We start from the raw sequence: 17,242 nt of genomic DNA on the forward strand, positions 1-17,242 counted from the left end.
TGCCTTTAAACAGACTCTCTCTTTCTTTCTCCATATATACTATTTAATATTATGTCATATTATATTAATATATGATATAATCAAATAATCCATGTAGTGTATGTAATATAAATATATATATTTTTCATTATTTAGACTTTCATTATTGAAAGCAGGTCCCTCCTTTTACTTTCTGATTTTTAAACAACAAATTCTATAAATTTCAAAGCCAAAAACAGATATTTAGGTAAGATATGTTGATACTAGAACCTAATTTTGCATTATTATTTCCAAGTTATCATTTTACCATTTTTATACATTCCCTTGGTCTCTTCCCATATAGTCCCTTCCAATCGTGCCCTTCTCAGTCTTGAATTTTGCCTCTCCTTTTATATTTATTATTTTAGCTCAGGCCTTCTTTTAGTTTATTCATAAAGGACACTTGGGTGGCATATTTTCTTAATCTTTGTATTCCTGAGGAGATGTTACTCTTGACCTCATACATGAATAATAACTTCACTAAATACAGAAATTGTATCTTTTAGAGCTCTGGAAATGTTAGCCCATTTTCTTCTGTTCTTCAGGGTTATAGAAGAAAGCGGCTAAGACTAATCAGATTCTGGTGAATTTTACTTTATTTACCACTTACCTGCAGTCCATGAGGCTATTCTTATTTGAGTTCTCATTATCTTTGCCTATAACTATAACATGTACTCTCATGTTTTGAGGTAGAGAGTTTGTTTGCAGTAGGAAAACTTTGTTCCTATTATTTTCCTAAAGATTGCTTCGTTTCTGGTTGTTCTATTCCTTCTTCTTGGTATTCTAAACATATGTACATTTAATCTCCTGGATTTATTCTTCATATTCTCCAATGAGTAATACTCGTTTTTTTTGTTATCATATATTCATTTCAACAGTTGCAAACCCAATGCTTATAGAAGCCAGACATGTAATAATACTCAAAATCAATTGAGCCAGGCTGGCTGGTACCAAAAGGAGTAACAAGGATTGTGGAAATCAAAAGGCCCATCTAAAGAGGGCAGCTGCCAATCTGCTGGTATTTAATGACAATAAATTATAATAAAAATTCTATTTTTTTTCCAGAAAAACTCAAAAAAATATCTTAAATGTATCATTTCCCTGAAGTATGGAAAGCTGATAAAAGATCTTATAACTTACCATTGGGATGATCTTGGTCACACACAGAATGATCTGTAGCTTCATTGTCTTTTGTAATATTGTCATCCTTTGCAGAATCTGACAACAAACAAAACCTTTCATCAACATTTTTAACTAGGAAGTACAGCAGCTTCTAATGCTAACCAAAGATTTATATGTGGAAGAAACAGAATTCATTATTTTTTAAAAAAGTAGCCATTAAAATACTTCAATATTTTCCTTTATAAATTCACATTTCTCATGGTACCGTGTAGGATTTCTGCACAAAGGTACAAAGGTATAGAAGTAGTTAGGATATTTTTTGCAACAAAGAAGAAAATATAAGCAGGCTTTATGCATTAGTGAAAGGCTTAGAATTTAGGAAAGGATATGAAAGGCAGGCAAAGAATGATGAAAGGAATATCTAATTTTAATGTTCTTAATGCTTTCATTACTATGGTGGTTCTCATAGGGAGTCTTGAGCCCTTGAAAAAGTCAGATACCGAGTCTTGAAATCCAGAAGTAATAAAGTTTGTCTTCCTCTGGGCGCCTACCAGTAGAATAACAGCAAGGGGTGAATACAGACCTTCTGTTCTGTTCATTTCCTCCCTTGAATAGCACATTTAAATGTGAAATCAGCATACATTCATCTTTTTTGCTATAGGATACACTTTATAGGAAATAACATGGTTAAAGGGATTCTGTGACGATGTATTATTGCCTCTGCTTGAATGTTTGAGGCTTCTCTGGAGGTTCTTTAAAAAAACATCAAAAAGAGCCTGTGACTGAACTGGCAAGAAGAGAAAAAATATATTTTTCATTCATTTAAAAAGTATTTATTAGGCTGGGCATGGTGGCTCAAGCTTTTAATCCCAGCACTCTGGTAGGCTGAGGTGGGTAGATTGCTTGAGCTCAGGAGCTCACGATCAGCCTGAGCAAGAGTGAGACCCCCATCTCTAAAAATAGGTAGGTGTTTTGGTAGGCACCTGTAGTCCCAGGTACTCAGGAGGCTGAGGCAATTAGGATCGCTGAAGCTCAGGAGTTTGAGGTTGCTGTGAGCTATGACACTATGGCACTCTACTGACAGCAACAAAGTGAGACTCTGTGTGTGTATATATATGCATACATATATGTGTATATAGTCATACACTTATTTATTTATAATGGGCCAAGTTGATGATAGACACTGTTCTTGATGCTGGGGAGCTAATAGGAAACTAAATACCAAATCTCTGCTCTCATAGACTTTACATCTAGCAGATATTTTTCATGTAGCTGGAAGGGAAGTAATCCAAAGGTATCTGAAAGACAGGAGCTAATCTTGTAAGCATGTGGCCATGGAGAAAGCCAGGGATGGCAGACCAACACTTCTGTTACTCACAAATGGATTCTCCACTGAGATTAAATCCCTCAGTTGAGCTGTAACCCTTTCATGGAGCTCAACCAGATGAAGTCAAAAATAAATCATTCTTTGTTTCCCTCCCACTTCTCTTTCTCTCTCTCACCTCCCTCTCCATTTCAAAACTGAGAGATAGCTTTAAACAATATGGTTTGGAATATTCTGAGAAAGTTGTCTCTTGAACCTGCCAAAAGCAACATTTAATGGACAAGTGAGAAACCTGGGTAGTTAACATATGACTCAAATTTAATAACCAGTGAAGCAAGTATACACCCAAGGTGTGTGGTTTTAATTAAGTGCAAATAATTCCCCCAAGGCAAATGTTTAATTATCTGCATTGCTTATTTCTTTCTGAGACTTACAATAAGTCTAAAAGTCCAAATTTGGAAGCAAAAACTGAGCACAGAAACATTTTCCAAACTGTTATCTACTCATGTCAAATTGTTTTAAACCAGCTCCCATTAAAGTTTGCCCTTTTAATTTTGGAAATAAGATGTGGGTTGTGAAAAAAAAATTCCTTGAATACTTTTTTCTATATTACCATTGACAATAATTATTGAAAAGAACTATCTGGATTAGGCTAAATTTTAAATTCACAAGTGTTTTAGTTTTACTCATTTATAAAAAATAGTATTATTTAATACTTAAGTCTTATGCAATATTCATTTCTCACAACATTAAGTTTTTAAGAATATTTGAGGTTTTGCATGTAGTTAAAATTCATTCATTTACATTGAACAATTAATTTTTCTATTTTTCATATACTATGCTTCTATGCCAAATATTACATAAGAAATATCTTTGAAGAGGTTATTTACATTGAGTTTATAATGTTATGATCTAATGATTCATAGAAAATGTGTAAAAGCATTTAAAAAATTGATCATGCAATTGTACCTGTTTTGCCACCAAAATCTGTGTCTTTAAGAAATAAATTGCCTCTTAAATTTTCTTTAGCAGGTGCTTTAACAGTAAAGACATCTTCTGTATAATCTTATGTTTCTATATAATTCATTTCATGGAGTCCAACAAATTGTCAATTGTTATTTGCAGTAATGATTTGTGTAGTATTAGAAAAAATTTTTCCAAATGGCCTAAAACACATTATAACTTTTTCTAAGATGTGTCCTATACCTGAATTTCCAGCCTCATAAACTTCAGCAAGGCTGGATTTGATCCTGTATGCTTTAAATCACGAGTCCTATTTCATCAAGCTTATCAGATGTAGGTTTGAAATGGCAGTGAAGGTTTTCTGCTTGGGATGGGGGGTGAATTCAGCCACAACTGTATGTGTATGAAGTCATTCATAATGAGAGAGAAAGAAAATACAGCTAGTTGATGTGGTCTGAATATTTATGTTCCTTTAAAATTCATATGCTGAAAGTCTAACTCCCAAGATGATTAGTGGGTGGGGCTTTTGAGAGATGTTTAGGTCCTGAGAGTGGAGCCCTCATAATTGGGATTAGCACCATTATAGAAAGGGCCACAGAGACCCCCTTGGCCCTTTCTACCATGTGAGGACACAGCTAGAAATTATCTTCCATGAATCAGAAAGTAGGCCCTCACCAGACACTGAAGCTACAGATGCCTTGATCTTAGACTCCACAACCTCCAGAATTAACTTTGATTGTTTATAGGCTACTTAATTTATGGTGTTTCATTATACCAGTCTAAAAGGACTATGATGCCAGTGTATATGGTCACTAAAATAGCTTGCAGTTTCTATGTAAATTCTACACCATGAAAAGTGTACTTGCATATTGGATTTGCATTTTTTTAATTCTAAAAATTATCATTTGGTAATGTTCAAAAAATGTAAAACAGTTATTACCTAATTCTGAGATTCAGTCAATGTTATTTTAATAGCAGAGAAATGGAATTAAATTTATATGCAGATTCTGACTTTCAAAATCTTTAAGGTCGATGTCATATTTAATATTTGCATTTTTTCACATGCAAATATTAAATCAAATATTCAAGCCAAAGGTCTATAGATAGATGTGCTTTTAAGATAAAAAAATAAAAAAGAAACACTGTCTTAAATTAAAAATAAAAACCCTCATTTAGAAAGCTTAAAAAGGTTCAAAGAAATATTTAAAATAGATTACAATCAAATGAAAAGCCTATAAAACAGAAATTTCAAAAAGTAGGTCACTTTTAATGCAGTTAATTACACATATCTACATGGACAAATAATTAAACTATAGAATTTTTAATAAAAATATCCAAACTTTAAATCAAAATAAATGTGATTTCTGTTCCAAGACATATTTTAGAACAAAAGTTTTTTTACCCTAGGAGATCCTTAGGGGTCTGCAAACATTTGAAAAAAATGTGTGTATGTATTCATGTATCTATTTTTCTGGATTGAGAGAGAGCTTCCATCATATTCTCATAAGGATCCACACCCCACCGAGGTTAAAAATAAATACAAAAATGGGTGTCTCAATGCTAGCGATGCTGCCATTCTACAAAATATTTTCTGGACTATTTTTGAGTTTGATGCATGAATCATCAATGATGGCAAATCTTGAATTCTTTTTTTTTTTTGTAGAGACAGAGTCTCACTTTATGGCCCTTGATAGAGTGCCATGGCATCACACAGCTCACAGCAACCTCCAACTCCTGGGCTTAAGCGATTCTCTTGCCTCAGCCTCCCGAGTAGCTGGGACTACAGGCGCCCGCCACAACGGCCAGCTATTTTTTGGTTGCAGTTCAGCCACCCTCGGTATATGGAGCCGGCGCCCTACTGACTGAGCCACAGGCGCCACCAGCAAATCTTGAATTCTTAAAGTTGATCTGACTCGAGGAAATAACCAACAAAAATAGGGATGTGTTAAATAAAAGATGGACGATACAACTGGCAAAACATTCTGCACCAAAATTAGAGGCGAATGTAGAGTAGTATGACAGTGAACAGATGATTAATTATTTTTGAAGACAGTTGTAAGCCAGGAGGTCTTCAAAATGCATCTAGAAAGAGAGGTAACCCATGTCTTGGGTGGCAACAGGAGGTTTAAAATTTCTAATAGGTCCAAACAAAATAAATGATGAACACAAAAACCTATTCATAAAATACACTTCTGTAAGGTGTAAACCTTGACATATGAGCACCATACCTTGATGCAAAAGTTGCACAGGAACAAAATCACCTGGGTTTCCTTTGATTCTTGTAAACTAATTTGATTACATCAAGCAAAATATTTATCCTGGCCTGCTCATTAGAATCTCTGGCTCATTTTGTGAAGCAATTAGGGACAAAGTAATTTCTCCTCCATCTGAACAGAGTGCTTATGTATAATAAACTGGAGACTCTGCCACTGATTAGGACCTTACAGAAGCTTTGTAGTGGCTATTCTTTTATGTAGGAAAAATATATCCTGTATCATATGCCCAGAGCGTTCAGACGTTGATGACCTGAACTGTGTTTGGTCACGGTGAAGCTAAGTACACAAGACTAAACTATTATCTACCTGAAAGATAACTGGCCCCCGACCGGACGTTGTTCTGGTTGTCAGGAGTCCCAACTGAGCTACGGTTGTTCATTTGTCTCCATTATGCTCTCATTAACCCCTCTTCAGAGGTGGCCAACTGTTCCCTCAGCTGTGATGAAATCCAGGTTCAGGCTGATATTCCTTATCCAGAATGCTTGGGCCCAGAAAGGCTTTGGATTTCGGATTTTCAAACTAGGGGTACACAACCTGTACTGATATCTTCAAGGCATGGCCAGAGTAATGAACATCATAGAAACCACACATTTCAAACAGCAAACTTGTATAAAACAGTTCATTCCTATGCTGGAGGTAAAATTCTTCAAATTGTTATTGAAAACACCAGCAAATGAGAAAATCTATTATTAGGATGGAATGAACACTAGGTAAGGATTAGGATTCAGAATTTAGAACTATAGGCTTTATAACTCCAGGGAAATGCCTTCACCTTACGTAATCCCAATTTCTAAACCTACCAACCGAGGGTGTTAACCAGATAATCTCTGTGAAATAGTTCAGAATGCTCATTTGCTGATTTGTTCCTATTAACTCTGTTCCTGACAACACCACTTCTCCATGAATGTTCCCACTCCTCCCTCATATTCACCTACCTGAGCGGGACAGTCCTCACTGAGATTTTTACTATGCACTTACAAAACAAGTGTGAACCAACGTCCCACTGGCTGTGTTTAACTCAGCGACTCGAAAAAGCATCACTATGTAAAATGGAACAGCTGGATATGAAGCCAGGTTGGACCATGATGGAAAAAGAAATGCTTAATTACCCTTTCCATCAAGTTAATTTTTCCCCTTTGGCAATGTAAACAAAGGCAAATCTGCTCTTACTTTTAGCTATCTGGGACTTGCTGTTTCAGTCCCCTTGCCCTCATCCTTCTGATTTATTTTCTGATCTTGCCTCCCTCCCTCTTGCTCACCTACACTGCAGGCTCTCTTGATAACATTTTTTTTCAAACCTGATCAGGCATAAGCATCAAAAGTAGCTATGGTTCTAAATGAAAACAGTCTTAGAATTCTATCAAAAGATCATCTATAAACCTGGGGAAGTACAAGTGTTTTATTTATACTTTGGCGTAATTCGATCTGCTGAAGAAAGGTCATTTTGACAGCCCTATTTGAAAGGGCCTTCTCCTTAGGAGAAATGAAAGGGCTTTAGCAGTCTGAATGGTGAGCACAGTCACAGCCCCGGCAGCAGGTCACTACTTCTCAGTTATTTTATTTCATGGAGATGTTGAGGCTATAGACAGAATCTGTCTCTAGATTGAAAAATGGTTCAAATTCTGGGCTCAGGCAGGTGCACTCAGAGGGTAGGGCTGAGTGTTGCTGTCGAGATCCAAGCACCTAAGAATGTAGTTTTCAAGGACTAAAAGACACAAACCTGCCCTGTTGGATCATAACTTAAGTCTAAATGTAAAAGCGTACGTTTGTAGACTGAGGTAAGCATTTAGATCTCTTGTGGGAGTTTCTAAATTTATGGGAGCTTCAAAGACCTGGATGACTTTTTTTGAGGACCTATTTGTCCCTCACACCTGGTGGGACCCACAAACCCATCCAACTGAGAGAGAATGGGGGCCGAATCATGAGCCTCCAATGGAGGTTGAACCATGGACCTCCATTTTCCCATGTGATCACTTTTTTTTTCTAGTTTTTTCCTTTAAGTTTTTCCATGCCATTGAATATAATTCTAAAACATGAATGGCTGCAGAGTGGATCTACCACAAGCTGTTTTACTATTTCTTTTTTCATTGGACATGCAAATTGCGTCCGATTTTTGCCCTTTCTAAAATATTCTAAGTCGTAGTAGAGGTCTGAAAGCTGGACTCAATACTCTCCTCCTCTTACTCCCTCCCAGTCCATTTCTACCTCTGAGATCTAGAGAGGATCCATGTCTCTTGAGCTAGGGTAGCTGGAACAGAAACAGCCCTGCCTGCCAAGTTTTGTCACAGAGCAGCCTACCCACATCCCTTTGGACTTGCCTGAGGTCCAGCAGAATAGTCCAGTGAAGAGCTGCTTTCTGAAACTCTGAGAGCATTCTCTGGATGGACCAGAAGTACCCAGGAGTTTCTGACCAACTCCTGACTCTAATAGATGTGGAAAGTAAGCACCCTAGATCCTTCACCACTCAGGAAGACAATTCTGTTTGCACTCTGTACCCCTCTTAGAGCCCTCCTCATTGACACCCCCAGTTGACTGTCCTGTCTGCCTTTCCCTGCCCCATATGCTCATGTTTCACCTGTGCTTCCTGGGACCACCTGCCCCCAAACTCTTTTGTACCCACAACCTTGTGTCTGGTTATGTTCTGGGGGATTCCAAATTAAGACTGACAAGATAGTGATCTGTGTCAACCACTTAGTGGCAAAACTATGAATGTTCACCCTGTTTTCCTGCCTCTGGTTTGCTATTCTCTCATACCATGCTGCCTTTAATTAGGGAAGGTGGGGAGGTTTCTGCCACCTAATGAGGCAATATGGGGAAAGAACTTACCATGTTTTTCATTGTATCAACTTAAGATGACTGGTGAGTGATGGGTACTGGGAAGACACCTATAGCTTGGCCAGCAAATGGTGTCCTGACATGAGAGCTCCAACTACTAGGAAAGAACTAATATTAGCTTAATAATTATGAAAGGAATTGGTCAGCTCTTGGAGCTGACATCTTGGAGTCGATGACTATTCAAGAAGTTGTTGTTGGCTACTAAATGATCCAGTTCTTGGGCCTGATGAAATGTTTTCCTCATTCCCTGAATCTCCTACCAACTGAGGCAACCTCACCGTGCATTGCTTTTGCATAACCTGAAGGAGTCTAACTCACTCACTCAGTGGTTTTTGCAAGTTTACCACCTTTAATGTGGGCATGTACTTTAAACATTTCTAGAATGCTATTTATCAACACTATTTTAAGAAGTTTGGCATTATTTTAGATCCATTTTTTAAAACACTTAACTTTTTAGTCATTACACAGGCTGAAAGATACTGGACCAAGGAACTTATACGGAGTTTAAGAGGGGACTGGCATAGTCATGCAGAATAAAACAAGGTTGGTAAATTTCATTTTCAAATATGACCCTGGTGGTAGGAAAAAAATCAGATGACATCTGGTATTACAGCAAATGGGGTATATACAGGTATTTGTGTGATGAGGTATTTGTTTTGCCTTGTAAACCAAGAAAAATGTGTTAAAATACTATAAAATGTTATTTTTTGAGGACCTTCAGAAGTATACTAAGGATTATCTTGAAAGTGTTACATTTAATTTACTGGCGGATTTTATATTAGTCTACAGTTTTAGAGTAGGTTTGACTATGAGTACTAGAAATCATTATGATAGATTTTCCTAATGCAATGACTATGTTAGTCTGCCTGGGCTGCCATAACAAAGTACCATAGTGTGGGTGGCTTAAGCAGCAGATATTTATTCCTTACAGTTCTGGAAGCTGGATGTCTGAGATCATCTTTTATAATGGCCAATTCACTTATTAGTGAGGGCTGTCTTCCTGGCTTGCAGACAGCTGCCTCCTTGCAAAGCCTTTCCCCAGTGTGTGTGTGCTTTTTATAAGGGCACTAATTCTATCATGAGGGCCCCACCCTTGCAACTTCATCTATCCTTAATTACTCCCCCAAATCCTTGTATCCAAATCCATCCCTTTGGGAGTTATGGCTCCATAAATGAATGAATTTGGGGGAGAGGCACAAAAATTAAGTCCATAATACTGACATATGCATTTGGCACATGGCTATTTGGACCATTAATTCACCTTTTGGATGTTATCTAAGTTAGTAACCCCACTGAACAGCAAAATTAAGTTTCAAAATAGATCTGGAAACGGAATTTTCTCTAAATACAAAGTTCCCTTTCTCATCTCAATTCTCTGGGATCACATTTTTATTTGATTCATACACTCCATCAAGTAGTCAGTGTTTGTACAGCATGGATAAAGTAGCATGAGAGAATCTGGACCAATATTCATAACAGTTAATGGCAATATTGGTGTTGGCCAAACAGAATAGATATGTCTACAGAAGTGGGGCAGGGTCCTGGACCTCACTGGTGTCCTCAGTGGCAGGATGGTGGCAGAAAGGGTTACTTGAAAGGAGGGGACTTACCAAACACTATTCAAATATTTTACTATTTTAAAAGGATTTGCAGCAGTGCCAGGGTACTCTGTGGAGAAAATGACTTACTAACCAGTTGGTAGCAGCCCAGAGCACAACTCATGTCTGTAATCCTACTGCTCCAAGAGGTCAATGAGAGAGGGTCCTTTGAGCTCAGGAGTTTGACACCAGTCTGAGTAAGAGTGAGACCTGCCTCTACTAAAAATAGAAAAATTAGCCAGGGATTGTGGCAGGAGCCTATAGTCTCAGCGACTCAGGAGGCTGAGGCAGGAGGATTGCTTGAGCCCAGGAATTTGAGGTTGCTGTGAGCTAGGATGAGGCCACAACACTCTAGTCTGGGCGGCAGCGTGAGGGTCTGTCTCAAAATCATAACAACAACAACAGTTAAAGATTGGCTGGAAGCCAGCTGAGAAGGAGAACAGGAATGGCACTGAGCAGAGACCAAAAGAGAGGGAAGGGTTTTAATTAAAAAGAGAGGAAATGAGAGAGCACCAAGGCTGTGCTTGTTTGCCCTTAGAGCAGTGCTCAGTGTGACCTCTTTAAAGGGAAATCGCAACTTGTTATTTAGGCAGGGCAATTGTGAGCAAGAAGACCACTGAATTAAAATGAGTGCTACTTATAATACCAAACCCATACCTAAAAAGTTGTGTTCATAAATTTTGTAAAAACTTGACTTTTCATTATAAACGTAAAGAAAAATGCAAATTCATATGTGTGCAGGTGGAAGAATTATCACAAACTGAGGATTTCTGCATGACCAGGACAGCTTGAGACATATCACTTGCCCAGCACCCTGACAGCCTCCTCATCCTCCCTTCCAGCCGTCACTCCAAGGATCAGCACTCCAACTTCCAATAGCATCTATCAATCACTCCTGTTCATAGTGGAATCCCACACAGTATGTGCTCCTCTGTGGCTTGCTGCCTTTGCTCAACATCACATTTGTGAAATTCATTCATACTGCAGCAGGTGAAAGTGAATTTTAATTGCAGTAAGAAGGCCGGCTGTATCAATAGATCCTATGGCGAATCTTATTTGAAGAGTGAAAATAGGTTTTTTTCTTTCTTTTTTCAAACATCAAACATTCATTGCTCTCCCATACTCTGCCCCCAATTTATTATTCCTTTACTCTGGCTATTCTTAAACATTACCCTTAATGATCCCCTGCAGGGCTTGACAGAACACAGACTGCTGGACCTTAAACCCTGAGTTTCATATTCCAAAAAATGTGGAGGCTGGGACTGAGAGCTTGCATGTCTCCCAAGTTTGCAGGTGACACCAATGCCCCTGCTTAGGCCATTCTCTGAGAACTACTGCCTTAGAATATATGATTTGTTAAAGTCTACCTGTATGCATTTATTTTCTGTATCTAAGTCACCTTTCATTTACAGTAGGATATTTTGGTAAAGATACTTTGTCCGCATATGGACTGCCCACAGATTTTTCCACTGCAGGGTGGGCAGCAACTTATAGTTGTGGAGGAAAGAGACCCAGCTCCACAACTTGCAAAATCTGTAAGCTGGGTATCAATATGTGAAGATGTAACAGCCATTTTCAGAGCATCTCTCCTTAGATATTGGATCTTATTGTTAAAAATCCGAAAGTCTTTATACATCAGAAAAGGAAAAGGAAAAAAACCTGCCCAAGAATCAAGAAAGGCTCAAGTTCATTACGGATTATATCAACTCCTGCGGCAAGAGCTCCTTGACAATAAAGCTTAAAGACGAAGAGTAATAGACCATCCCTACAGCTTATTCTCCTCAAACTAACTCTAGACGCTGTCCAACACATTAGCCACTAGCCATGTGCGGTCAGTGAGTACCTGAAATTAGTCCATTCTGAATGACATGTGCTGTTCGTGCAAAATGTGCATTGGGTTTCCCAAGCTGAGGCATGTGCACAAATACACACCTTGTAGAGTATCTTACCAATAAGTTTTATGTTGGCTACATTTTATAATTATTATATTTTGGAAACATTGGTTAAATAAAGCGTACAATTAAAACTATTTGCCCCTGTTTATTTTTTTTGTTTTTAGTGTGGCTCTTAACAAATTTAAAATTACATATGTGGTTCTCATGTGTGGCTCACACTTATTTCTATTGGACAGTACTGTTCCAGAGAATTTAGTATTAGCCTTACTTATACAAATAATGAATGGCATGTTTATTTGAAAGGGAAAATTATGAAAATGAGAAATTATAGCTTGCTGAAGGATCATCCATTAGAAAGTAGAATATCTAATCTGGCTTATAGAGAAACAAATGGTGATAGGAAAGAATGGGAGGAAGAAATCTAACTGGATATAATCAGAGAGGTTCTGAGAAGGAAATAGTAAGAGAATGGTGAATTCGTAACAACCACCACTCTAAAAGAGTACTTGACACTTGAACAATATCCAGAGGTTGATTTTGATTAGCCCAAATTTTTAGTCTGGTATTCAGAGTCCTCCATAATCAGGGTTCTACCTCAGTAATTAATAAGTGGGATATAGATCCATTACTTAATACACTTAATCTATTGCCTTAAGTGGGTTTAAATCCCCAACTGGGTTTACTTGAGGTCCTACTCCCAAGCTTTCATGGTTTCTTTTCTTCCCAGCTAGAATAGAGTCCATTCTCCTATCTTTCAGAACCCAGATGAAATCTCATACTTTGTACTCACATTCCCCCAGATAACTCCAAGCTCCTTTAGTATGTTCTGTGTAATCCTTTCTCACCACTTACCATGGTCTCTCTGTCTGTCTTAGCTACCTTGCATCCCAGCTACGAGCTCAGACCATTGCAGGACTGCCCTTTACTTTCCTCATCTGTAAAGTGGGTGGGTGGTAATTGTATTTATACCATAGGAGAGAGTGGAAGAAGTGACGTGAAAAGTTCTTAGGACAGAAACTGGTGTATAACAAGGGTTAGATAAATATTAGCTGCTAACGTCGTTATTGTTGTTGATATTAGCTAGGTAACATGAAGCTCTGTATCTCATTTTTCCACCTAGACTATAGATTCCTTGAGAGGTAAGAATGCTATTTTCTTTTTCACATCCCATATTATTTTACTAAGAGTTAAGACCTAGTGAATACCTGGTGATGGCCATAACAAACACCAGTAAATTTTAATTGGCACTTTCTGTAGGCCAGACAGTGTCCTGATCACTAGGGTTGAAATGACATGCAGCACAGATGCTGTATGTCTTGTCATGAAACTAAGTTGCAGTGGAGGGAGGTAAGTTTAAGGAAAGCGTGCAAACAAAAGAAAATTTTCATAATAGAGACAGCAGGGGGGTGTTATGAGGTCACAGATAGGAGGAGGGGAGCGAGGTGAGATAAGACTGGAGAAGCAGAGAGTCTGTGATGTTCACCGACCAGGTGACAGTCAGCTGCTTGCAGTCTCCTTTGAAGGAGTTCCAGGAGTGTGCTGTGAACTGTTACCCTGTTTTGTCTGCTAATGGCCTTAGGAATTGTTACCTTTTACTTAGGAAATGAAGTCATCTTTAAACACAAGGTATTAATATGACTGTGAACATTGACCTATATAAGGTTAGCTGATTTATACAGGGTACAGTCATATAGACTGGACCTTGTAATCATTAAAACCAGCTGTTTAACAGCCTGAGGCCAAATATACAAGAAGATGTAAATATCCACCACTGGGAAGAGCAACGAAGGAATTTCGTGATCGGCAGCGTTCTGTCTGAGCTTCTAGTGTGACCCATTTTCATTTACTAGCTTTTGTAAACAAACACCCTGTTGCTTCATGATAGCTCTTATTTTTGAGGCAACCACTTCAAATATGAGTTTGGAGTAAGGAAGGATATAAATAATGAAAATATAATAAAAATTATAGAGCAAGTCTGCTATAAAACACAGAGCACACAGAAATAAGAACACTATTATTTAGTTCTAGGCATCACTGACTTTACAAAACAGCAGACAACTTGCAACATACTATTTTCTTTGAAAACAGAAATGTGAATAAGTCAAATATTTACACTCATTTTGTTTCCTTGCTGTATTAGTTGACCTTCAGTAAAGATCGTGTGTATGTGTGCATGTATGCTTTCGTATGTTTTTTTTGTTTGTTTAAGCTAAAATTTTTATTTTTTAGTTGTCATATAATAATTGTACATATTGATTTTTTGATATATATATATACAATGTATAGTATTCATGCCAGGGTAATTAGCATATCCATCATCTCCAACATTTATCATTTATTTTGTACAGAGCGTTCACTATCCTCTTTCTAGCTGTTTGAAACTGTGATCATCTTACAGTGGTGTAGAACACTACCCCTATCTAGCTATAATGTTATGTCTTTTAACAAATCACCCCTCAACTCTTCTTCCCCCTATACTTTCCAGCCTCTTGTATCCTCTGTTCTTACTTCTATGAGATCAACTTATTTTAGTTTCCTCATGAGTAGGAACATGCAATGTTTAACTTTCTGTTCTTGGCTTATTTCACTTAACATAATGTCCTCCAATTCCATCCATGTTGCTGAGAATGGCAAGATTTTATTTTTACGGCTGAATAGTATTCCACTGAGTTTATGTAGATTCCTGTCATTGGTGGTGGTGGGGAGAACCAAAGAAATGGTTCACTCTCCTTTTTTCTCTTTCAAAAATTTTCTTCTCAAATCTATTCTTTAACCTTTAACACTTGTTGGCCATGGGCAAGTTACCTAACCTAAGTGTTGGTTGTTTCATTGGTAAAATTGGTTGGTTCTTTGGTAAAATTGGGGTTGTTTCAATGGTAAAATTGCCCATCTTTGCAAGATACTGGGCAGCTATAAAACAAACTGGTCTCCCTTCCTTCTTAATTACACATGAAGAAGGAACTTGCAGGACTTGGAAAATCTCCCCTGGCAGATTTTCAGGTGGGGGTGGGGCTATGTGACTTAAGAGACTGAGTTCTGGATGATGGAAAGTGAGCCAATATGATATATGCCCTTTTCAAGCTTGGCCACAAAAATCTCCTGGTAAATATTTTCTCTCTCTTCCCTGTCAAATGGATGTAAGACAAATGGACAACTTTGTGGGCTAGTGGTTGAAAATGATAAGCTTTCGTTAGCTTGAGTCCATGAATAATTACATGGAGCGTGACCTCTTACCATGGGCTTTACGTCCATAAGAAAATAAAATTTCTCTCCTATATGTCTGATGTTTTTGTTACAGCAGCTAGCACTACCTAACTCATATCCCTCTTCAAAGAGTCATTTAAAGAATTGAATGAAATGACATTTGGTTACTACAAAACATTTTTTTGATTGTCATTATTACTGAAGTCTAATCAATTTGGATCTGTGCACAAATCTCTTAGGTTGTACAATTTCTTTGTTACTACTGAAATGATTTTCAAAATAAAAAAAAGAGATTATCAAAGATGACATAACATGATAACAAAGATACTTTGGGGATGAGAGAGAGGATAATTATAATTTTTAATCCCTTTCCATTGTTTTCCTTCTAAAAATCTATCCAAATACTTGTGATGATATTAGTCAAATCTAGTTTTCCATGGGATGATGAATTATGTTCAGGAAGAAGTTATTTCTTTTACTTCATTTTTCTTCCCATAAATCATGTTATGTGATATTATAAGAAGAAAGAATATTTGAAGTTAGAACTGGACTTAAAAATACAAGTAAGGTATAGGGGCCATATGGACTACAAGCAAATTCCTAAGAGTCTTTATACTTGATAAAAAAGAGATTGTGAGTAGGAAGATGTATGGTTCAGAGGGGAGACCTATCAAGAAGGAGGAGAGAAAAAGCATTAGTGGAAATGGAAGAACTGATATATATATAAATTCAGGAGACACTATTTAGGGCATAAAGGAGGAGCAGAGTCTGATGTACTCTGTGGGTCCCACCTCTGGGAAGTCCTGGGGAGGAGCTGGAGAGGGGCTTTGATCACAGACAGCACTGCCCCTAGAGGAAGATTGATGGCAGGAGGGGTTAACTGGAGCCTGACACTGACCTGCTTCTCTTCCTGCTGATGCTGGTAAATATCAGTGTTAGGTAAGAAATCAAGTTGCTGTATACCCAAGTTCTCTAGACTAGTCTATGCCAGGACTTGTAAAGCAGGAAGCTGTTGGACTAAAAAAAGATGATTATTTTCCTAAAACCATGATGAAAGATTCTGAGAAACCCAGTCCCTGGTGCTTGGAGAGGTCCCAATGCCTTAACCATCTACCCAGAGGAAGAGGCCCACAGAAATGTCTGTCTCATCACTGGTGGAACAGAGTTATATTCAGTGAATATTCAGTAATCAATTCTGCCTTCTTTCATGTTTAGGATAAGTACAGTTGACAGAGATAACATTTATGGATGGTTTAGGTAGACTGAAGCAGTATAATGGTTTTCAATGGCTTTTTGAAAATCTTAGATCTTTATGAGTCTTCTAGGATCAGAGAAAACATTGTAAGTTATAGGTCAAGCTAGGGGAAATGTCACCTTGCAGATTTTTGTGGGGTGTGTGTGTGCATGCCTACTTGTGTGTTTTGAGTACACACATGTTTATATGAGTGTCACTGTCTCTTGTGCCTGAAGAAAGTAATCTGTTTGCCTTCCCACTTTAATTTGACACATCTGGTGCAAAATAGCAGTGCTCATTTCAAAATGAAATAGGAAGACAAACTTTCCATTAAATGCCATCAGTGCTTATTATAGGAAACTTTGTCTCTGTGCATGATTTAAAAAGTTCCAGTCTTTGCCACTAGCTAACCAATTATTCCTTTCTACTTACTAAGGAATACAGCAGTTGAGACAGTCTTCTCCCTTCCTCTCTCTATTTCTCTCTCTCTCTTGATAAATATATCCTCCTGGAAACAGTGGCAAAGAGAATAGATGATAAGAAACATCCTTAAGAACGAGGCAGAGCAAAACATTTCTACTTGTGAAAAACTATCATCAAAATCTAGGATAGGCTACATTATTTTCTGAAACTTAGGAAAATATTTCTCCATGTCCACTGGACTGCTACAAATTTAAGGATAAAGTCAGGACCCTAGTTTAAAAGGTAATTTTACCATTGCTTATTTTGTATTATAATAGTAAGTATGATTTATTGAAATCAAGACTTTAGAC

The 17,242-nt window shown here is 37.6% G+C and overlaps 1 protein-coding gene across 1 annotated transcript in view; it reads right to left on the reverse strand.

The window, feature by feature from the left end:
• MACROD2 (mono-ADP ribosylhydrolase 2) overlaps positions 1-17,242 on the reverse strand; it is a 2,256,418-nt gene that overhangs the window by 70,691 nt on the left and 2,168,485 nt on the right. Inside the window, exon 14 of the mRNA XM_053574070.1 lies at positions 1,159-1,236. Within this exon, the coding sequence (XP_053430045.1) occupies positions 1,159-1,236 (78 nt within the window). The remainder of the gene's footprint in view (positions 1-1,158; positions 1,237-17,242) is intronic.

Source organism: Nycticebus coucang, chromosome 21 (genome assembly GCF_027406575.1).
Source record: "Nycticebus coucang isolate mNycCou1 chromosome 21, mNycCou1.pri, whole genome shotgun sequence".
Lineage (NCBI taxonomy): Eukaryota > Metazoa > Chordata > Mammalia > Primates > Lorisidae > Nycticebus > Nycticebus coucang.